The sequence below is a fragment of the Leptopilina heterotoma genome, unplaced genomic scaffold (assembly GCF_015476425.1).
Source record: "Leptopilina heterotoma isolate Lh14 unplaced genomic scaffold, ASM1547642v1 Lhet_114, whole genome shotgun sequence".
Taxonomy (NCBI): Eukaryota; Metazoa; Arthropoda; class Insecta; order Hymenoptera; family Figitidae; genus Leptopilina; species Leptopilina heterotoma.
Window position 1 is genome coordinate 2,687,086 of NW_025110833.1, and position 25,871 is coordinate 2,712,956.

Here is a 25,871-nt window from a genome sequence, read left to right on the forward strand (position 1 = left end):
CACTCTTTACTATTTTAATATTTAATCGTTTTAACAACGAATTTACTTTGAAAAAAAAATGTTGAAACGAAAAATTGATTTTTAGACACTGGAAAGAGAGGAAGAGAGAGAGAGAAAGAGAGTAATGGTGAGAGATAAAATTACTAATTACGAACTCGACTAATGACACTTATTCTCAACTTGTCCTTCTTGTGTGTCTTTATCTCTTTCTCTCTCTCCCACTCTTAGCCCGATTTCTAATCTTCAAGCAAGCAACAGATTGATTTATCAACATGGACCTTTCACCAGTCGAGTTATGACACGCGATTCTGAGACCAAGCAAGAAAAACCCTGTGGCGACAGTCGCGGGTCACTTGAACGCTAATTTATTAGAATGTTTATGTGTTACTCGCCGCTCTCGTTATCTTTAACATACGGCTAAAGCGCGCTAAAGTTCGTCAAGTGCTGATTGCACCTAACGACGAAAAATCGCTTACAACAAATAACACTAGAGTAAATTACTATGTTTACTCTCCATGCCATCCGTAAAAGTTATTTAAACTCGAAATTGCGCCTAGCCACTGAGCAATTATTTCAATTTTCAAACTAATGAAAATAATTGTCACTTAAAAATGTTGAAAGAAAAAAAAAAACACTTTTCTAATGAGAGGGAAAAGCCAATTAAAAATAATTTGTCGCCTTCACTTAACACGTAGATTTTTTAAAACACTTAATTTTGTCGACTTTTTTCTTTTTGTTAATAATTCACATTGATTTTCTTTTTTTTTTTATTTGTCAATTACATTTTTTCTGTTTGTAAAAATGATGAAAGAAATTAAATAAAATTGTCAATAAAGTAATATTTTAAATTCAGAAGACTTTAACTTCAGAAGAAAATTACTTTTAATATTATTATTATCTTAGACCCTGCTTTTTTTCTTTAAAAGGTTAAAATTTCGTTTTTTGAAAATATAAAAGCTCGAGTTTAAAATTCAATGAGGGACTAATTTTGAATCAATTAAAGGTTTGCTATATGTTATATGCATATATAAATGTGATATAAAAAAGTAAACGCTCAAGTTGAATGATTTATGAAGAATTAATTATTTCTTGGGAGATAAACAGCTCGGGTTCATTCGGGAACCTCGTGATATCACTGCGTGTACGAAGCAATAAGGCATGAAAGCTTTCAATTATTTTAAAAATAATTTCTCTCTTTTAGCAAAATATATGTATATTTGAATGAATATTTAATTTCTCCTGCCACTGCGGATTCGTTATTTTATTTGGAATTTGCAAATGTGCGAGAAAGCATAAAATCCGAGTTGAGATTTTGAAAAATGTATCGTTGTAGTGAAATGTTACATTAATCATGGTTAGGTGGATTTATTCACTTACCCGCTGAAGGGATAACTCGCAAATGCAGCTTCGTACGGATGCGGATAAACCGATGGATAAGGCCATGCCGCTGCACCAGCGCCTAGATTTTCTTTGAGATCCAATCCTGTGGCCTGAAACATATTTTTTCAATTTAGAAAAATTTAATTTCCCTCTGAAAAATTTGAATAAATATTCAGGTTTTAGGAAACAATTTATTTGTGAGAATTTCCTTTGATCTCAGACTGAAGCTAAATAGAACAAATTTCTATTTAAAAAAATTTAAAGAATTATATTTATTTTTGATAAAAAAAATTATTAATTTAGGAAAAAAATAATTTCAGTTGAGAATGAATAATTTAAGAAAAAAATAATTTCAGTTGAGAAATAATTTGAGAAAAAAAATAATTGCACTCGAGCCAAGATGAGAGCAAAAAAAAAAGGAAAAAAAGAAGAGAAAAAACAAGAGACAAAAGAAAGTCTAAAGAATATGAAAAGAATATTCTCTTTCTTATTTCGTGATCTTGTGTGAGCGCGGGTAAAGGACTGTCGTAAATTCGATCGTTAACGACTCGATAACAAAAAAGCATCAGTGCGCGCCATGACAGTGTTCCCTCTGTATGCTCCTTTAAAACGAACGGATTCATAATAAATGCTGTACGGCATATAATTTCATCGGCTTTTTGTGTGGTCCGATAACCTCTGTATTTGAACGACAGTCACCGCGTTTTTAACACTTATGATTATTAGAAATGATAACATCTCAACTTTATTCGAATTGTGAATATTATTTCCTATACTCTTCAAGCAACTGCTTAAAAAAATATTTTTTTTTTAGAAAACATTGCAGAAAATTTGCTTTTGAAAAAAGAATAATTTTTCTTACATATTTTCCACCTTTTAGAGATCGTTAATTTAATTTTCATTAATCGTCATGTTTAGAAAACCTTTTTAAATTTTTTTTAACTTACTAAAATTTTTTAAAACTTTCTGAAACTTTGTAAAACTTTTTAAAACTGTTTGAAACTGTTTTATCAAAAAAATGATAAATTTTCTATAATATAGTTTATTGCAAAAAAGTTATAAAAAATATATAAAAATTTATTTAAATATATTTAAATTTAAAATAAGAGAGTTCAAAAAAGTAAAGTATTTAAAGTAATATAATTGAATTAATAAACAACCGTAAAAATAATATTAAAATAATTATATTATTAATTAATGATAACAGTAGAAATAATTATAATAATATAATAAGTAACGAAGGTAATAAAAATACAAGAAAAAGAGAAGAGGAAGCTGCGTGTGTTTTGTTTAAAAAATATTTAAAAACTCATACCAATGCAATTTTATTACCAATGAATAATCTTGTACAATAATTTATGAATTTTATAAAAATATTTTTCATATTTGGTCATAACTTTCGATTACAAGAAATGACACGTGTTGATATTTGTGCGTGAACAATAAATAAATTCTTGAGATTTAAAAATCGTATTCAATAACATTTTGTTGATTAATTTCGTCAATTTATTTAACAAACTGTTAAAATTGTAACAAGTTTCGTGTTCTTTTCTTCTTTTATTATTTGTTTGAGTGTATAATTTAATCCAAGAATGCGGAAGATTTTTTTTTCTCAAGATGAAATTAATTTTTGTCCATTGACATTATTATTACATAATTTGTTTGCTTATTATATTATTATTATTGTTATAGTTACTCTAATATTCAAGTAATTCAAGTAATGGAAAATAATTATTCTCTAATTTTCAGATCAATTAAAAATATTTAGATTCGGCTTTAATATTTAGAATTAGTTGTTCACTAGAAGCTTTCTTCTTGTTTTAAAATTAAAATTCTATAAAGAACAGAATCCATAAAGCTTTTTAGTGTCCTCGGTAATTTTTTTTTCGTAGACACTTGTTTTTTATGAACAATAAATAGATTGAATTAACTTTATTAATGTTCAAAATGAGAATTTAGTTTGAGAAATAAAATAGAATATGCTAAACGAAAACTAACAAACTTTTCGCATTAAGGTAATTAATTATGTAACCAACATTATATTGAAATCAATATTTATTTTCGTACTAGATTTTATTTTTAATTTTATAAATTTCTTCGCAATTCAATTATTTTCATAACTTATAAAATTTTCACGTGGATTCAATTATTTTCGTAAATAATAAAATTCTTTTTAGGGATTAAATTATTTTCATAAATAATAAAAATCATCGCATAATTTCAATTATTTTTAATTATTTTAATTCAATTTTAAAAAACATTCAATTATTCAATAAATTATTGTTTTCTGTATTTAAATAATTGAATTCTAGTAGAATTTTCTAGAAAAAATTAATTTAAAAATAAATTTCAGTTAAAATTTTAGATTATAATTCAATATTAAAAGCATTATGGCGTGAATTTTTAGAAATAATTAAATTTTGAAAACGTTTCAAATTGAAATCTTTTGAAAATCTGATTTTTTCATACTTTTAACTGTAACAATTTGGTAGAATTAATTTTTTAGAAAAAGTTTAGTTGAATTTTTTTTTTATTGGAAGTTTTTATTTTCTAATAATATACATATATATTTAATTGAAGAATTTACGAATAATTGAAATTTTGTGAAATTGAAATATAAACAAATGAATTTGAAAATTCTCAAAGAACTTTTTCAAAAAATATTAAAAATAATGCATTTATAGAAGAATTTTATTTAAAAGAACTAAAAAAAATTTAATTTTGCAGATGTTACAAATTATTGCAGAAATTCAGTTATTTTCATAAGTAATAATATTCCGAAATGAACTATTGTTCAAAAATAATAAAATTCTTCTTAGGGATTCAATTATTTTCACAAATAATAAAATTCATCGCAGAATTTCAATTAGTTTTAATCTTTTAATATAAATTATAATTTTAATCGAATTTCTTGAAAAATGTAATTATTCCTAATTTTACTAAAATTCGTCTAAAGAATTCAATTATTTAAAAAAATTTGATAAAATTCTTTATGGAAATTGAATTTTAAGAAACATTCAATTATTCAATAAGTTATTTATTTTTTTATTTAAATAATAATTGATAATTCTAGTAGAATTTTCTAAAAAAAATTGATTTAAAAATGAATTTCTGTTAAAATTTTAGATATTTCTGAAGTTTTTATTTTTTAATACATATTTAATTGAAGAATTTACAAATAATTGAAATTTCGTAAAATTGAATAAAAAAAAGAAGAATTTTAAAAAATTTTTAAAATTCTTGAAAATAATAATTGAATTGAAATGATGAAAATAATTTTGAAGAAGTACAATATTCTTATAATATAAAATGATTATTTTATCTCTGGACCATGTTTAATTATTATAAAACAAGAAGAAATCGATCACTCCGAGTATCGACTCGGAGTTATCGATATCTTCATGTTTTATAGTTATTAAAAAATTTAATTTATAGTTTTAAGTGAAATGTTTTCTTATTTGCCTCGGACTGGTTATATTTTTATCAGTATATATTATCCGTATTTTTAAATACTTTCACTAGTTCGAACCCTGCACACGGTTCTATATAATTAATAATAAACAAAAATTGAAAAAATTTCAAAGTGAAATAAAATTAAAAATTACGAATTATAAAGAAAGTGAAAGAAGAGAGAAAAGAAAAGAAAAGATGAAACAAAAGATGGAAAGAAAAATAAAAAGAACTGAAGAAAAGAGTGCGGATAAGGAATAAATTTAATCGTCGAAAGAAAACTCACAGTGGGGGAGTAGAAGTGGCCCTGTTCAGCCAATCCGGGAAAATAGGCAGCCATCCCCTCGGATGCTGCAGCTGCAGCCGCCGCGGCATAAGGTGCAGTATACATTGAAAGTGCCGTGGTAGGAAGAGCACCGAGTCTTTGGTAACCACCAAGAAGTTCATATTGACAAGAGCAAACAGTGTTTCCCGTCAATGGATCCGTATAAATTGGTCTACCAGTGTCACAACATCTTCCACCTGCTGGACCACCAGCCGACGGCGGCGGGTGGGGTTGAGATGGACTCACGGATGTCGTTGGACTTCCGGGAGGTCGGACCACTGCACTCGTCACAGCCATTCTTGCGGTTTGTAAACTAGGATTACTTAATGGATGATTCACACCAACGCCGCTTCCTAACGAAGATGCACTACTAACGCTCAAAATTGGCGCCGATGCCGGCGATGGCGATGACGCCAATGACGATGTACTCACTGTCACAGGACACTGCAATCAAACAAAATTTACACACTTTATTCAAAAATTATCATTTTGTTAGTAATTTGTTATAGTAGGTATTTACAAACTATAAATTAATTCTTCAACTAATTTTCGATAGCGTACGGTACGTTTTATAAATAATATATTTTTAATGGTAATTTGCATAACGTTGAGGGAAATGCAGCATATCATTACCCCAAATAAATATATTGCGGAATATTGCAATAGGGCAATTAAAGTGTGCGCATTATATGTATATTATAAGAATGTTAATGGACTTTTGCATTATTATAAATGCAAAAGAGCCATCGTACACAAGAATACATGGAAAAAAAAATTAACACGCAATGTGTGTATTTTATATATAATGTCGGAGGTGTAATATGTGGATTAATAAGTGCGAATGAATCAGATAAATTTATAAAATAAAATTCAGTGTTTAAACTTTGCTTTTACTCCATATATAAAAATGCTCATTTATCACACTCTTTAATAAAAATGTTTATTTTAATATCTTCCGCTTGTATCAAACAATATATTCCGCTTCTTTTTTTAATTAAAACACAAGTTTTGAGTATATGTTTAATATTGAGGGTATAATTGTGTGTATATTGCACTGCATAGCGTACTTACTATATATCTGTACTCAATAATTTACACTCTATTATATGCTGAAGCAAAAAGGGCAATACAAAGTTGATACGCTCGCGAAAATTTAAGTCTATAATCTATGTAATTAGTGTTAAAGTAGGGTCATTATGGGGAGAATTAGAAATGTCCATTAGGGTATCAGATAAATTCTTTTACTATATAGTTAATAGTGTGTACCTTGACAGAAAGTGTATTGTAAACATATACGTTTTTTGAAATTTGTTCCGAAAAAATCCAAATTAATAATTTATAGTAATCAAATCTGTACGATATTATTTTTAATGATTACAACAGTTGTATCTTTATTGTCAAAAGTATTTAATATTTATACTTAAAAACTGATTTCTACTTTCTCTGTTCTATTTTCTGTTGAAAGAAATAACATTTTAGTAAATTTCTGCATACAAAAGAATAAATTGTATTTGTCTAAAGAATTGAAATGACAGTGAGAAAAGTATTAAATGTGACATCATGTATAGGCGAAAGCTTGTCGAAAAACTGATCCAGTTTTAATACATAAGTACTGATGATGTGAACTAATATTATGACTTGTTAATATAACTCATCGGGGAGCAAAGCAGCAGCAGCAACCTATCAGGATTTTTCAAGAGGCAGCTGTTGCGAAAAGAAGGATTTTTTCCCCTCCCTTTACACGCATCTAGTAGCGACTGAATATCAGTCAGCATTATTTTTCTCCTCCCAGAAAGGGAAACCCCACCTAAGTTTGGACATAATACCTATAGCCTCATTAATTCCATATCAAACACTACGGCTAAATAGATTAGCGGCTTGAGTGCCTTTCGCTTGCCTTTGCTCTTTTCAGGCCTTAAACAAACTCAGAGGCCCTGTGTGTGGAAGACCCAAACATATTTTTGAATTTGAGTACCGTGTCTGTGTGTACATTTTTGTGTACATACATCTAATATATTTAAGTGTTGGTGCATAAATTTGTGGATGTGTTGGTGCATCTGTTGGTGGTTGTGTTGGTGCATCTGTTGTTGGATGTATTGGTGCATCTGTTACTACATGTATTGGTGTATACATTGGTGTAGAAAATGATGTGACAGCTCTTGCAATACGTGTATTTGTGTGTGTACATTGTGGTGCCGCGTTAATGCGTGTCGTTGCTGCGAATTCGAGAACCAACTGTCGCAGGACGTGCGAAGCGAAGGGATCGACGAATTTCTACCCACACATATATGCATTCGAGTATAAACAGGAAAGCATGTATATGAGTGTTGCAGTCGGCTCGCATTGCCATCAGTTACACGGTGTAAGGTGCTGAGTTTTAACGACGAGATTGACGTCAGTGGGTGCTAATAAAAGTAATAAAAACACCTCCCCCGTCGTAATTCACTGCAACATTCAGTAATTTTAAAAAACACCTCGATTCATTCTTAATTAAACCAAGAATGTTCAAAACTGAACCAAAATCATATCTTCATTTTTGAATACATCCCAAATTGAGATTCATTTTTGAACCCAAATTAACAAAAATTAATTGATTCTCCCAAGTCCCAGTAAGTTTAAGTTCTCCCAGTAATGTTTACATTAAAGTTTTTCCAAATTAACCATAAGAAACTAAATGTTTGATCTTTGATGTCAAAAGAAAATGATAAAATCATATCTTTTATAACTAACATCAAATATTAATTTCACATAAAAGTACAACTGACTTTCGTGTTTTTTTTTTGGAGTATATATCTCTTTTATGTGTATGAAAATTAATTTTTTACGATTCAAGAAATATTCTCTTAAGAGCCTATAAAACTACTAAGTATTTTTTATTCTTTTTTATTAGTCGTCGTCGCACACAATCAAATATATGTTGCGCGCTGCATTTAAAAGTATATTCACTTAATTATTTATGTTGAATTCCAGGTTAAATCAGAAGTTAGTTGGTGAAAATAAAATTATAAGTTTATGAAGATAGATGTAATGAAGATTTAATAAGATAAAAGTAGCAATAAAATCGAAAAATCAACGGGCAATTAAATGTAGTCATTTAATGCGGTTGAAAGTGGTTTTTAAGAAATGATTAACCAAGAGTTGATTTGACTTTAAATAATAATCAAGCGAGCACTATAAATTTAATGAAGCTTGGTAAAACAGATTTACGTGAATTCCTTGCGATTGCGATTTTATTCTGATTATTTTCCACACACTTGTTAATCGTTGAATTGATATATATAATTCGTGGCTGAATAGTTATAATAATTTTTCAAATTTTTTAAATGCTTTAATTTAAGATTTTTCCAATAATGAAAATTAAAATTTTGATTTTTTAAGTCTAGGTTTAGAAGAAAACGTTTAAAATGAATCGATATTAAAAATCCCAAACGTAACAGGCTTTGACTTGCTTACATGGTTTTAGACTCATCGTTACACTTAAAAATGTAAAACAAAAAATGGCTTCACAAATAATAAAAGCATGTAAGGTTTCGAACAAAAAAAAAAAGAATAGAAATTTTTTCTTTATACAAAAGTTATTGTAAATTTGCGAATCAATAAGTGAGGAAGCCAAAGTCGTGTTCGTCAAAAGGAAACACGATTGCAGGTAAACTTGTAAGATTTTTTTTTCTTCTTTTTCTCTCTCCTTGATCGAACGATTCCGCACCAACTCTTTGAAAGAGGGTAAAAGATCGATAGCGCGATGTTACGATAAAATTTCTCGTTGCTTTGCAGAAGTCGAGGTGCGTTACCACCACGGAAATACAAAAGGTAACCGCCGGGAATGCATTTCAGTATTCAAGATCGGTATGAGGGTTAAACGACGAAGCGTGTTGCGAGTGACCCGTAGGCCATAATTCAAGGCTTAGCCAGAAGAAGAAAAGGAGTTGAGAAAAGGCAGACGATAGAAATAAAAAAAAATAGAGAGAGAAAGAGAAAGAAGAAGAAAAAATGTCCCTGAAGTTAGCGTCGACGATCGGCGTTGAAAACTACTCTCTAAATCTGAATCAGGTTAAATTTTTACTGATTTGAATCAGTAACTGCGCTTTTTACGTTTTAAAACTGAAGATTTTCTTGAAGCTTAACGTCGTCGGAGTAATTGATTTCTTCGTTTTATAATACTATTCTTATAAGTTGTTGAAAGAAGGCGAAAAAAGTGAAAAAGGAAAAAAAGTAGAAAAAGGGAGAAAAAAGAGGCAAAAAGAGTAAAAGAAAAAATGAAAAAGGAAAAAAACGCTAAGAAGGAGAGAGTGTCGAGAGCTGACTTACACGTAGAGATCGCATCAGGGCCGGTAGCAAACCGGCAACTATATCACTCTCAAGCAGCAAACACCTAGTTGCAATGGCAATGCATGCGCGGCAATATCAAGAACCAGTGCTGGCACATCGCGCAACCCAAGAAAGCAATAATTATTATTCTAACGAGGTGAGCTCTCCTCTCTCTCTCTCTCCGATATATATCGACGCATTAGCTCGTACATTCGCTTGTTTGTTTCTTGGTGCTGCTAATTGCCCCTCTCGCAGAAGGAAGCACACATGGTATATCGTGTCGAAGTGCATAAAACCGGAATACTCATCTATATATACGTTCTTCGGAGCAGCTGTTTGAGCTTTACTTTTGCTCTAGATATACACGTCTATATATTGGATCAAGGAAGTATCCGAAAACACTTCCCAGAGTTGAGTGGACGATTTTTCAGGACTCTTTCTCTCAGAATTACACTCTTTTTTTCTCTCTCTCTCTCTTTCTCAAAAAGAGAACCATGATTCCCATGAGGATGTATCCAAGCAGGAGCTATTTTCGTTAAAGGGATATGTGTCACTTATTCATGCGGAAAAAATGCTTCTCATTTCTCAAGATTCATTTTTCTCGCAGGTCACGATTTTATTCACGCATTCTTGCGGTCAATCAAAATATTTTTTTATTGCTTCTTTCTTTCGTCGAACCAGATTTGCAAGATTATTGATATTTGTATGATCTCCAAAATTTTTGAAATTGACACCAAAATATTGAATAACTTTTTATAAAATTAAAAAAGGCCTATATAAACTAAAAAATACTCGAATTAACGAAAGAGTTGAATGAAAATTGTTTTTAAAAACAATATTACAAAAGTGCCAATTATACTTCAATCAATGCCAATTACTTTAAAATCATCAAAAATTATGATAAACAATTTCCCTCGTTTAAGAAAACATTTGCCAATCCAAGAGTCGCAAATACAAACAATGAATATAATATATTTAAAAAAAAATATTTCCATAAATTTGTTTAAATGAGTGAACAAAACTATTTTAAATATTAATTTACATTATTTTAAAACTGAATCTTTAAAAATTTCTGAAATTAGATAAATATATTTTTGTATACGGTGGACGGTAGGCAGGCGCGAGTATCAATGTATAAACATTTTATACATGTATATATATATAACTGCAAGTGGGCAAGTTTTTCTCGATGATCGATCATTCGTTGAGCGAGCCAAACGAGGCAATATTAGTTTTTTGAAGGTAGCAAAGACTGCTATGCGAGTCAAGTCTCGTATGGATATATAGTATTTCAGGATAATTTTCTACAAGTTCCTAGGTGTTGTTGCATTTATATAGTAGACGGTGGTCATCGATACTAATTAGGTTTTCGCATTCTCTATATGTATTCCTCGGTAATAGAATTCTGTTCATGTTTTTCATATTATTCAAGTCCTGTTCCGCACCACGCGGAGCCTATTGTATAAAAGTCGCAATAATTGCGTTCATTCTTTACTGCTATACATATATATTCTCCAACTACGACTTGTTATTCCTCGTTTTCCTTCGTACTCACGACTATTACTCGCTGAGTTTATCATTTTACGCATATCATTCGTTATAATGCGTCTAACATTTCATTAGCATGCACATTACTTCCTGTGTATCTTTTCGGTTATGAATTGTATATTAATAAAATTAACAAAATTAACAATTCAGTTCGAAAATAGAATAACTGATCTACTTTTGCACTATGATCCCTTCTTGGCTACTTACAATTATATAATTTTTTGTTCATTTCTTAAAATTATCACCCAGAGTGACAAATATTATCGAGTGACAAATATTTTACAATGTTGTGTGTATTTTACGGAGATGAATTGATGTTTTGACAGGGGAATAAGAATGAAAAGTGAAAGAAAAGACAAAAGAGAAAATAGTAATAAATAATGGGGGTAAATCGCATTTGAGCTTAAACGGTGGAATTTAATCCGAGAGAGATACTTTGGAGGTCGAGTTCTGAGCAGTGGGATCTGGAATATGCACATACAAATACGAAAGAGGATCTAGTGAGCTTATAGGTTATGCCCTGTAGACACAGATGCACCAATGTTTGCATTCGGAGCATTTGTCACGCGTGTCCTGTGACTAAAAAAGGTGAAAGGGACCGGGTCCCTCTTTATGTGTACCGATAATGCCCTCTTTGCAACGAGGCCCAACCAAGTCAATATTGACTTCTGCCCAGATTGATGGACCATTTTAGTATACACAGTCATCGCTTTCACTTATTTATAATATTTTTCCAATTCCCAACCGCATACACTCATTTATTCTCCGTTCTTGTGAAATACACAAAACTACCCCTATCATAATCACATTTTCCATTCAAATAAAAAGATTTATATTTCTCGCAACATTAAACATATATTTCAAATTTAGAATGTTTTGGGTGGATATTAATTTTTCGTTTTCTAGTTCTAATCTGTTTTCTATTTCATTTCATTTTCTTTCAATATTATAAAAGTAGTTGATGTGTGATGAACAATCAGAAATGTGTTACTATTATGTATTGAATTTTTCGAAATATTTATAAATAAAGACAGACTTTTGTCTCTAGATTGCTTGGAATATTATTATGCTTATATATTTACACATTTTTTCGAAAAAAGTCCACGAAGTATTTTGATCTTTATCGGGGGACATTTATATAAATTTTTAATCAGTGTGTATTCTGACATTCAATATTGCAATTTCTTTGTATGTGATAAGTAATGGAGTTATGAAGAACAATGGCTTATGTATATGTTATTTGCTATTTCTGTCGTAAATACAATTCCAACCGCTATTACTTTGTAGTGTAATCTTTCAAATCGCCCCATACAATACGAAAAACTTTGTTAATTTTTCTTTTAAAACTTTTAATTTTAAATGCATTGCTTCTTTATACTGAATTTCTCTTTTAAATGTTACGTTGTAGAAAAAAATGGCGAGTACTGTTTTTTCTATAAATTTTTATACTAAAACCAAAACTGTTTGACTCATTTTACTTTTTTGGGCAGATTTTATACTATTTCTGGATTTGAAGAGAAAGGTTTGAAAGGAAAGAGAGAGATTTAAAAAAAAGAGAAAGAAAAAAGAGAAAAAGAGGAACATTTGAAAAAAAGAGAAATAAAGAGAAAGAAAATTGAACTAAGATCGACGAGAAAAACACGTTTTGGAAAAAATCGAAGGCGAAAAGATTAATTGAGTTATGATTAAAAATTATGTACAAGCTGCTAATTAAGAGGAAACCTTTTAAAAATATTTACTACGAAGATATTAAGGCCAACTGTCAAAATTTTTCAGTCTAACAAGTAAAACAACATTTTCCTCACGCGAAAAAAGTTAATTAACATATTCGATTAATTCATATTTAATACACTACAAGAATAATTTTCACGGAAAAATACAAGCTGGTGTTAACTACTTTGTATAACAGGTAACATACACACCTCTAGTATTCAAATAACTGTAAAAGTCAATTAGTGTATTACCTATTTTCTGATTGCATTAACATGCAGTTATACTAACCAATAAAAACACCAACTTGATCTGATAAATGTCATAGATTTTTGCATAGATTATACATATAGAGGCTGTGCGATCATAATCTTTTTTCCTCGATGTATTAATAGATAATACTGCAAAGGCTAATTGGTAATTTTTCCATTTATTATATAATGTTTATATTTATTGTACTATTTACTGTACTATTTACTGTGCTGTTTACTATATGGTTATTTTATCTATATTTAAATTCGTGTAAAATATCACAAGGCTGCTTTAAAGGTATATAGAGAGAATGCCTGTGCGCTTTAGCGAGAAGAAGGTGAGAATCAGATGAGAAATTGTAAAGAGGAAAGGGGGGTGAGGGCGGATCTGAGTCAGCGTGTGGATCAAGTACCACCGAGTCAGCAAGCGAAATAGCGTTAACTGCCGACATTTACTATATATACCGGTAAATTGTATCCACCTAACCTATACACAACACGTTTGCAAACAGCTTGCATTATTACGTTGGCCATTCATAATTTTTACGCTAAGAGACTTGTCAATGAAAATAACTTATGGTTCGTTAAATAAGCCCGCGAGAATCATTTTACATATTTGTGTAACAAAAAGGAATTACTTCATTATATAAGAGAAAGTCATGTACTTCATTATTATTTTCAAAATTTTTATTTTTATTTCTTTTATTTTCCCTTGGGGATCTATATGATTCGAAACAAATACACACTGAAAAAAAATTTATTTAATTCAAATAACCTATTACTTGACTATTAGCAATTAAATATTTAATTGAATCAAATAATATTTATTGAACTTGATTAAATAGTATTTGCTTGTAATAATATTTATTGAACTTAATTAAACAGTATTTGCTTCAAATACTGAAATTATTGGTTTAAATATGAATTGAACCATTTAATTGACTCTAATAAATATCATTTAATTCAAGTAAGTATTTAACTGACAAATAGTCAATTAATCGGTTATTTGAATCAAATAATTTTTTTTCAGTGCAGGGTGGCCATAAAAATTTAATTTTGTTTTTCCCTGACTTTTCACTATGATTTCCAGGCAAAATTTTAACTTTTTCCCAATAGTTTTATTTAAAATAAATATTTTATCATTAATTGGATTAATTAATTAATTGGATTCATAATTGGATTACAAGTAATTGTTATTGAATCAAAATTATTTTGTTTCATTTTGTTACTGTAACTTCTTCAAAATTATTTTTATCATTTCAATTGAATTATTATTTTCCAAAATTTTTAACTACAATTCTTCTTTAAATCAAAATTTTTGAAAAAGTTCTTCGAGATTTTTCAAATCCATTTGTTTACAATTCAATTTTACGAACTATAGCAAAATTTTGATTATTCGGAAATTCTTCAATTAAATATATATTAGAAAATAAAAATTAGAAATAATTGCTCTCTAAATTTGAATTAGTAAAAATTATTTACTAATTTGAATTAGTGATTGACTTTTGAATCAGTTTGTCAAAGATTTTAATTTGAAATATTTTAAAATTAAATTATTTCTAAAAAATCATGATATAATCCATAATCCACAAGTTTTGAACGTTGAAATAAACGAAACACTTTTTATTAGAAATATTTTTATAAATTACTGTTCGCAATAAAAATTAAAAAATCAAATTTTACACTTAGAAAGTTTATAATTATTTTTTTTTATATCGACAAAAAATTATTGTAATAAATATTTAAATTAAAGAAGAAATAAATAAATTTCGTTCATTTCAACGTTCAGCATTTTAGGCTCATTATAATGCTTTTAATGTTCAATTATTATCTAAAATTTTAATTAAAATTCATTTTTCAATCAAGTTTTATTAGAAAATTTTACGAGGATTCGAATTTTATTTACATACAAAAATAAATAATTTATTGAATACTTAAATGTTTCTTAAAATTGAATTCTCATAAAGAATTTTATCAACAAATTTTAAATAATTAAATTCTTTCGACGAATTTTAATAAAATTATAGGAATAATTACATTTTTTAAGGAATCTGATTAAAATGTGATTAAAAATAATTAAAATTCTGAGATGAGTTTTAGTATTTATGAAAATAATTGAATTCCTAAAAAAATTCTATTAATTATGAAAATAATTAAACGTTTTCGAAGAATTTTATTGAATTTTTTTTTAAATAATTAAATTCTTTTGGAAACCTTTATTAAAATACTAGATATTGAAAATCTGTCAAAAATCATTAAATTTAGGAAAATGTTTGATAATAATTGAAAGTTTGCGAAGAATATTTTTATTATAATTTTTGAACATAGGATTTCGGAGAAGAATTTGATTACTTTTGAAAATAACTGAAATTTTGACGAGAAATTTAAAAAAAATTGGAACATAATTGAATTTCTGCAATCATTCGTAACTTCTCTAAAATTCAATTTTTTTTTTTTAGTTTTTTAACTAAAATTCTTTTATAAATCCATTTTTTTTATGATCCAACATAATATTAAAAATTTTTACAAATTTCAGAAGACTTTGAATTTCTAAAATTTTTTAAAAATCCAAGTTCTTTAAAATTTCTAATTAAATTCATTCAAAATTAAAATTTTACAAAATTTAATGTTTTGAATTTGTAAACGAATAAAATTTTGGATTCGAACAAATAACACTTTGGATTAAAACAAACAACACTTTGGATTGAAACAAAAAACATTTTGGATTGAAACAAACAACACTTTGGATTGAAATAAAAAACATTTTGGATTAAAACTATTTTGGAGTGAAATAAACAACATTTTGTTTCTAAATTTAAATTTGTTAAAATGTTTACTAATTTGAAGTAGTGCGACTCACTTTTTGCTTTTGAATTAGTAAATTTTGCTAATAAATAGTAATTTCCACTAAATTTTTAATAAATTTTACTAATAAATAGTAATTTCCACTAAATTTTTAGTAAATTTTACTAATAAATAGTAATTTCCACTAAATGTTTAGTAAATTTTACTAATAAATAGTAATTTCTACTAAATTTTTAGTAAATTTTACTAATAAATATAGTCATTTCTACTACATTTTTAGTAAAATTTACTAATTCAAAAGCAAAAAGTCAGTCACTAAATAGTAAACATTTTTTACTAATTGAAATTTAGAGAGTGGATTGAAATAAGTATTACTTTCTTTGGATTGAAACAAACAATTTAGATTTAAAAACAATTAACAACATTTTTGTACATAGTTGTTATTGGAGTTTCTTTTCAGTTTTACTCGATATGGTATTTTCTCTCGCACTAATAAGGCGTATAAAAATAAATGACGTTAATTTTTCGTTTCTCACAATTAAAATTCCAAGCATTACACAAGTGCTAATTCACTTAGTATATTTATTTTCTCGTCTGATTTAAAGGCGCGGTTCTCAACGGCGATCACTAGTAGAAATTGATAGATAAGACGAATGTGATCTCGAGAGTTAAGTTAAAGAACATGGGTCTAACTTCCAACACGTCTTTTGCTCGCCTCGCTACCGTTTTAATAGCGTAGGCTGTATATTAATGAGATTTTGATTCCCTCTAACCGCAGAAAGTGATCATGCCTTAAATTCATTATTCATTAATTATCATTTATAGAATTTAAACACACTTTAAATTTAAATGAAATAGATAAAGAGTACTATGTATATGTAATAAAATATATATAAATTTTATAAGGTTGTATGTTATATATATATAGAAATAGATGTGAAGAATATTTAAAGAAACAGGATTATAAAGAAGAAACTTTTAAAGTACAACTTGTAAAATTTTATTTTTAATCTCTCGATCTAATCTTTGTTTCAAGTATATATAAGTAAACTGATGTATATATACAAAGAAACGTTGTAAAAATCGAAAATAGAATGACGCGCTTGAAACGAGGATGAGTGTCTTTTAAATCTGCTGTATGCGAGAAAGCGAGAGACAAATGACATTAGCAAGCATTCGTCCAATTAGTGGCGAATAAAATGCTGGCTAAAGAAGAGAAAGAATAAAACAAAACGACAATCGATAAGTAGTTTTTCGATAAGCAATTCAACTCTCTGCTTAATTTAAATGGAAAGTGAGCGTCGAAAAATATTCACGTTTCTAAAGTAACGATGAAAATTAATTTCAATTAAAATTCTGACTGACACAAAGGATTAGTTGCAATGAATATCTGAGTGCGCGTCTAATTTTAAGATATTCCGCAAAAATTCAGTGAAAATAGCGAAGAAATGTATTTTATTTATTGAATTATTATTTTATATTTTCAATTTGTATTTTCAATTTGTATTTTCAATTTATTTTCAATTTATTTTCAATTTGGTTTGAATTTGATTTCAAGTTTGCATTGAATTTTCAATTCGTTAGTAAGAAATTTCGAACAAGCCAACTATATTTTATTATTCGTATAATATTTTAATAATTTTTTAGCTTAACATTAACTCTGTATGCTCATTTATTCTTATCACTCATTTGCCCATACATCCGTAGATAATAAAAATGTACAGACGTTCGATAGTCATTAACGATAAGTTTACAAGTTCTACAAGCCCTTACGTACACTCTGTTTGACTGGTTTCAATGGACGCAAAACATACAGTTAGTTACATACCACTGAAAATACCGGTTCATTATAAAGGCACTGCTGCAATGCTTCGAAAATTTAAATTTGCCTCTTGGCTAATGAAAAAGACTAACTAGTACCAATTTGTCGTTCATTAATGATTAAATATGTTTCAACTTTTAAGTGTGTAATTATTATCAAAGATATAAATTACATTTGTACAAAACATGTTAACATACAAAATTTAATATAATATTGATTTGTGGAGTAAAAAATCCCATACTTCCTCATCTGATCTGTATAAAGGTATAAACTATGAAAATATAATTAATAATATATAATAAATAAATAAATGGAAGAATAAATATATTTTATTATATTTTCATATTTATATAAATATGAATAATATAATATAAAGATAGGAACAAATATTGCGTGTGTTATTCTTTCAAAGTAAAATGTAAAATACAATTTTTCAATGATAATACTTTTTTGATAATATATAATTAGAAAATGAAAAACTTCAATTATCACTTTTCACAATTTTACTTATCATGCGAAATACATTACAACATATGTAATGCTTTCACGATCCTGAAATAATTATTTATTCATTTACTCGAATTATTGATTTTGAAAAGTAAAGGCATAATATTTATATTTTTTTTTCAAACTAAAGAGAAAACTTTATTTTCAAAGAATTTTTATAATTTTTTATTTTTTTAAGAATTTTTATAAATATTTTTAATTTAATTTATTTATTATATGCCCTTTAAAATGAAATTAAATAATATATAATATTACGAATTTAGTTACAAATTTAGTTATTTCCAAAAAAACGAAGAAAATTTTCTTTATGTAGGTAGTTTTTTAATATACAAAATAATTTTAAATAAATACTATAATTAAAAGAAGTAGCAGAAATTTTAATTCAAACATTATAAAAAATGATGTCGATGAAGTTCAAAACGTTTACAATGAAAAGAAAATTATTAAAATTAATTTACGAAAAAATTTTATTTTTCACAAGGAAAATTAACTTTTTTTAATTAAAAAATATTTCTTTTAGAAATTATAGATAAAGAAAAATTACAAAAAATGTGTTTTTTATAAATAAAAATTTGATTATGAAAATATTTTTTCGTTGATCACAAACGTACACTTCACTTTTCCAAAGATTTGAACGTTTAAATGAAATAAATATTTTTTTCTACTTCAATATATTTTAAAAATTACTAAACTCAAATGAAAAATATTATTTATTTAGTTAAAAATAATTTTTTCAGTTATAGAAAACAACATTTTGCAAAATAAAATTCAAATTTAAAGGAATAATAAAAATATCAAGGTTCATTTGAATTTTAAACGTTGAAAATTTTAGGGAAATGTAACGTTCACGAAAGTAAAAAATGTTCAAATTTTTATTAGTACTTTGGGAACATAAATTTAAAAAAAATTTAGTTTTCCTTACAGATCAGTAACAATGCAAATAATTTATAAATTTTGTTTCGTTAAAGATATCCAATTATTCAAATGAACATAATTTTTATTATTTTCAAATAATTTTGAAAATTACTGTAATTGTAAAAATAATATTTTAATAATATTGTATTGTAAAGTAATCAATTGTTCAAAATTAACTTTTTTTACAATAAGTTTATTATTAAAAAATAACAAAAATGTACTAATTTCAAAGTTTAAAACTTCTAGCCCATTGAATTTAAAGTCAAAATAATGTAAATTCTGCTTCATATTTTTTTTATTTCTTTAAAAGCGTTGTGGGTTCGAATTTAATAAAATTTAGAAATAGGATTTTTCTTACAGTTTTCATTTTTATAAAAAAAGACTTAAATCTGTTGTAAATTTTCCACTAATATTAATTTCCAAGTGTAAATATATTTTAATACCCTCTAAATTTGAATTAGTAAAAATGTTTACAAATTTAAATAAGTGACTGACTTTTAGCTTTTAAATTAGTAAATTTTACTAATTAATTAGTGGAAATGACTATTTATTAGTAAAATTTACTAATTCAAAAGCAAAAAGTCAGTCACTAATTCAAATAAGTAAAAATTTTTACTAATTAAAATTTAGAGAGTAGTATAAATTAGTCGGTGTAAATATTTTAGACTTGTAGAAATTTACCAGTGTAAATATTTTGTACTAGTATAAATTTACCAGTGTAAATATTTTGTACTAGTATAAATTTACCAGTGTAAATATTTTTTACTAGTATAAATTTACCAGTGTAAATATTTTGTACTAGTATAAATTTACCAGTGTAAATATTTTGTACTAGTATAAATTTATCAGTGTAAATATTTTATACATAACATTTAATTATATTTATTTATACTGTATAATATATTTAATAAATTCAATATAATAATTCATCTCTAGAAATTCTAATTAAACTTATCACTCAGTGGTATGTGAATAAAACATTCTACACTGTTCTCCATTAATTTATCTTCTTTTTCCATTTTAAGGGAATAAAATTAATGTTAAAATTCAGAAAGAGTGATGCTATCTAATAAAGTTTATAAGAATGACATGATTTTACGCTTTGTATAAAGAGAAAAAGTGGGACTTTTTACATTTTTTTTTTTTAGTTATACACGCGTCCAAGGGAAAAGTACATATATAAATCTCCCTTGTTATGTTCTCGGTGAAGCGTTCATGGTTGGACGTAATTATTGGACTAAGCGGCACGCTTCATCCATTTTGAAACGAGCACTGGCTTTATAGGTGAGCCAATACATATACTCACAGTGTGCACTATACCTGGTATGTGCAAACTATATATGTATGTCTACCTATGCAACATGTCAGGACACGTGGTTTCCAACCTCAGGTTTGCCAACGGAACACTGATTTTCGCAATGTTCTCACAAATTTGATTTAACGCCAAACATTTTGATAATTGTGTTATTAGCCTTGATGTGTCTATAACGAAAAAAATCTATATAGCGAAGGAATTTTTTATTTTTATAATCATTCATTGTTTGTTTCGATTGTTTTTCTTTTTCTTTTCTTTTTTCTTCTTTTACTTTTCTGTTTTTCTTTTCCTTTTCTTTTTTTTCTTCTCTTAGTTTTCTTTTCTAAATATTATTTTTTATTTCAAAAATTGTTATTTTATTAATTAATAATTCAAAATCAAGTTTAATTAAACTACAAAACCATATAATGAAACTCAAAACTATATATATGTATAAATAGACCCAAGAGTATAGAGCTCGTTCAAGAGCTGCAAAAGCTAAAGTGATTTATAATAAGTCGTGTGATATTCATGCTTTATTAGCATGCTAAATGAATATGTATATATACTTTTAAGATAATAGTTTTGCAGTGTATATATATATGTAACTTTAAGGAGATTGATATGTGATGATAGAAAGTACAAAATTTTGTTCATCGGACTTTATTTTCTTGACTATTTTGCAGCAGTTTGCGTGCACTTTAATTTTTTTTTTATAATCTCAACTTGACATCAACTTATACTCGCTGCGTCGGCACGAAATCAGAGTCTTTCGTGTGTACTTACACCAGTCGCAGATTAAGAAGTTAAGTCCACATAATTTTCATTTTAACATTCACGTATATATACTTTCACTCCGTTTCTTAACCTGATCGATTAAGTAATGAAATTCACAGTCTCGTTATTCTTCTTTTCACGATTTCTATATAAGGTGTTTATATATTTATTTAGTGTTTATGGATTTCGAATAAAATCGAAGCACTTTTTTTTAATTTATCAAATTGAAACCAAATTTGTATCAAATTGAAACGAAATTGGTATCAAATTAAATCAAATTGATACCAAATTGGATGAAATTGATATTAAATTGGATGAAATTGATACCAAATTGGATGAAATTGATATCAAATTATATGAAATAGTTACCAAATTGCATCAAATACATACCAAAATTTTGATCAAATTGTAATCTAATTCAAATATTTGAATTCGTTGCTATTTGATACTTTTAAGTAAACAAATGATAAAAGTAAATGGAATAGAATAGAACAGGATAGAATAGTATGTAAAATGATAAAATAGAATTGATGTACAAATAGGAAGTAGCATCTATCTTTAAATATACACGACGATATATAAATTCGTCGCATTATAATCAAATATGCTTTCAATAAATCCAACCGTCGATTAAACTGATAATTTTTCCAATTCGATATATAATACATGCGCCATGTGATTTTACAGAGAGAAAATTTTAAACAAATCATTCCATAATTCATATTATAAGTGAAAGGACCTCCAATAAAGCGACTGTTATCGAGAGATTTATTATAAATTACCAATGTTACAGAGATTGAACACAGTTATACGATTTTATCAAAAACTTTCTATGTACCTTAGATTTAGAATAAATAATCTCAATAATAATATTTTGCATTATGTGAGTTATATTTGTATACTCAACGAATATATAATCATAATCTCAAGTCTATTGACCTTTAAGCAAAGAATTCTTGAGAATTGATCATTTTTTCACAATTTTATGATAAATTTTAATATCTATTTCTATCTTTTTAGAGAAGAATTATAAAAATCTGTTATTTTTTCATTAAATTCGCATATTTTTGGAGTAGGGGACATCTAATGTTTTTAAAGTTTTAAAGATTCAAATGAACCCCCCGATATTTTTGTTACTATACTTTCAATTTGTATTTTTAAAAAATATTTGCTTATGATTAGTAGAAAAATTAACTTTTTGTCTCAGTTAAATTTTTCACTGATTCAAATTTAGAGACAAAAAGTTAATTTTTCTGGGATTTAGAAGCAAGAAAAGTCAGGCACTAATTTAAATAATAATATTTCTACTGATCATTTAGTTGAGAATAAATGTTTCAGTAAATTGTTTTAACTGATTCAATAAGTCAAGTTTAACTAATTTATTTTCAGTTACTTTTTCGGCAAAAAGATTAGTAATTTTTTCATTGACAATTATTTTTAACTGATTTAGAAGCAAAAAATCAGTCAGTGATTTTCAGTTTAAATTTTTAAGTGATTCAAATTCAGAGAGTATAAACTTATATAGTTCAGATTATTTTTTCAGCAGGTACAGTATAATTTTTGAAAATATCTAAACAGAAAAAAATTTCTTTTCATTCAACTGTTCATAATTTTAGTGAAATATTTTTCTATAATAATCATATTTATTGTAAAAAAAATTATAGGGTTAATGGAAAATAATCTTCACCTACAACAACTATAAGTTTTGATCTTTCAAATGAAAACTATAAGTTTTACTGATGTATATATAGTTACGGAAATTTTTTGTTGTTTCACTAAAAATTTTGGGGAGAAACTTATCGCTGTTTTAGTTGAAGAATTTTTTTCTGCCTTTTTCCAGATTTATAAATATTAAATACTAGGAATTTTGATTTATTAGAATTACTCCTTTTTTTATTATTTACTTCTATGTAGTTTTTCTAAGGATATCAAATTGAGACAAAAAAAACGAATCAAAACGTTGCTATACGCATCACTTTTGATTCGCTTTTTGTCTCAATTTGATATTCTTTTCTATTCTATTCACACACTTAACTGTGTTTATATATTTTTCAGTTATGTTAAAAATTATTATTTACTACACTAGAGAATATTCTTGATTTTTAACATTAATTGTTTTTGCCATTTTCATTCTTGTTTTATTTTTATTACTTATTATCATTTAATGTTATACGATGCATTTGAAAATCTGCTTCTGGAGAAGAAGCGGACAGTTTTTAATTTTTTGATACTTCTAAACGATTTTTTCCTTTGTCATTTATACTAAATTTATAAACACAAAATGTATTGCTTGAGATATGAATTTATTGTTATAGTAGCTATAGTTTAATAGTTGTTAAAGTATAGTTACAGTTTAGTTGTAGTGTAGTCATAGTAGGCTTATAGTTTGTTACATCAGCTTATAGTTTGGTTATAGTATAGTTTCAGTTTAGTTATAGCACAGTTTTGCTTCAGTTAAGGTACAGCTACAATCACTGTAACCTGTTACTATCAAATTGCAACAAACTGATACCAAAAATGCGGACCTAATAAAAAATTGATGTAAATGTTTGACATCAATTTGATCCACTTTAGTATCAATTTGATACTTTCAAGAAAACTGTGATTTAGTTATAGTATAATTATAGTTCAGTTAAGGCACAGTTGCAGTTTATTTATAGTTATTTCAGTTATAGCATGGTTGTAGTTAAGTTATGGTGCAGTTGCATTTTCGTTATTGTTAAATTATCATAAAGTTGCAGTTTAGTTGTATAGTTCAGTTTCGGTACAGTTTAGTAAAGGCTCAGTTGCAATTTAGCTGAGGAACAGTTGCAATTTAGTTAAGGCACAGTTGCAATTAATTAAGGCACAGTTGTAATTTAGTTAAGGCACAGTTGCAATTTAGTTAGGGCACAGTTGCAATTCAGTTAGGGCAACTAACCTGTAAATTTGGTGATCCTCTGAAGGAGAACTGTGACATGATGTGTCGGCCTCTCAGGGCCGTGATATTCGAAAACCGTTACGCAATCATTGTTCCACTTGATCAATCGCTTTGTTTAATCACAAACACTAATAAAAACTATGATGGAAAAAGGAGCGAGGGTCACTATTATATATATATTTGTCTGCGCAGTTCCACTGAGATCCACTAATACAATACATCCACAAAAACAAAACAGGTGGCCTCTATCCAACCATTTAGTACTTGAATTTCCGACAAATACCGGCACACATTATCCAAAACACAAATCACTTATCAGTTTTCTTTTTTTTTAAAGAAAAGGGTTATTTTGAATTTTCAAGTTGAGCGAAGAGTTGTAGAGTACACTTTGAAAATAGATCCTCTGGATGTGGGTCCACTCTTTATTTTGAAATTTGGGTAATGATGAGATATTCAGGTTTAAAATTGTCGGGTGGAGTCCCTGGCTGATCCGATCGACGCGCCAGCTATGATCGGTCGCGACTATCGTCCTCCGAAACGTCGTTTCTTTTCGACGGAATCCAGTCCGGCCTCCGGCGAGGAGAGAGACGAAGAATGAGTGATATAGTGGGGTATGGAGGGAGTGAGAAGAGCAGAGTAGCGCTCTCTGAAAAGAGAGGGACAGACGAGTGTGAGGTTGAAGGGAGGATGAGAGTGAGAGTGAGTGAGTGAGAGAGAAAGCGTGCGCAATGATCAAGGGGACTTTGAGGAAAAGTGGAATAACATTTGGGAGAGTTGATGATTTTTCCTTTCTTGATTAGAATATTTGTTTAGAACATTTCGTTGTTAATGACACGAATAATGCACTCGCGAGACCGGAAGTGTCGGGAGCGATTTGTTGGCCGCCGCCGGTCCGTAGTTCTTACACGAGAGAGCACCTCCGGTTCCGTGGAGACTCTCGTGAAGGGCGCCAAGTACAAACTGGCGTGGCTCGTTGTCGACCGTGGCGCGGCGTGTAACGCGGTGGCACTTGTCCTCTCTCTCTCTTTCTCCGGCAGTGCTTCTCTGTCCACTGTCTCTCACTCTTTCCCTTTCTTTCTTTCGCTGGCTCCGTCTCCCTCTTGTGCTTTTTTCCGAGCTTGAAGGGGCGGCGCGGCAATCGGCTGAATACGGTTCGCGGTATGTTGCTTCTCTCGCACGTTGCCACCATGAACCTCTATCCCGCCTGCTCCTACTTGGAGTAAGAACGGAAAGAACCTAAATTTCCTCCACACGTTTGCTCCACACGATGACGGTTTGATCGGTAAACCAGTGTTCAGAAGCAAGATAGTGGTGGTGGTGCCAATGATGGTGGTAGTGACGCTGCCGCTGTTACTCTGAGTGGAGGTGGCAGTTGTCGCCGTGGTTCTTTTCCTTCCTGGGAAAAGGGGCTGATTTTTGCGAGATGGTTTGCCCTCTTCTGTCGGATGGGAGGGTCCAGAATGAACGGGTGGGGACTAGGGTGCCACCTCCAGCCACTGCTCCGCGCTTTACTCCCCCCTCTCTGTCTCTCTTTCTGTCACGCTTGCTTCTCCCTTCTCTCTGCTCTCACGTATACTGTATGCGCGTTTTCAGTCATCACGACATCCTCGTAGATCGAGAACGGAGCGGTTAGCACCGGCAAACGCGACAATAAAATATGGTGAGTTGGCCTGTGGGACCCCCCACTTGCGCCACCAATTTCTTCCCTCTTCGTTTTCAGATTTTCCAAAGGGGAGGGGATTTCATACAACACGGGGTTGAACGAGGGACAGAAGAGGGAAAAACTACACGACAATTTTAGTTCGATAGATCCCGAAGTTTAGCCGACGGCGGCGCTGCTTTACTTGCACCGCTGACTT

At 28.5% G+C, this 25,871-nt stretch overlaps 1 protein-coding gene across 1 annotated transcript in view; it reads right to left on the minus strand.

Annotated features, from left to right (window-relative positions):
• Positions 1-25,378, minus strand: part of LOC122507455 (iroquois-class homeodomain protein IRX-3) — a 45,467-nt gene extending 20,089 nt beyond the window's left edge. The window contains exons 1-3 of the mRNA XM_043620174.1: positions 24,013-25,378; positions 5,117-5,599; positions 1,378-1,490 (exon numbers count right to left, since the gene is read on the minus strand). Of these exons, the coding sequence (XP_043476109.1) occupies positions 1,378-1,490; positions 5,117-5,599; positions 24,013-24,051 (635 nt within the window). The 5' untranslated portion in view covers positions 24,052-25,378. The remainder of the gene's footprint in view (positions 1-1,377; positions 1,491-5,116; positions 5,600-24,012) is intronic.
• Positions 25,379-25,871: the final 493 nt, after the last annotated feature.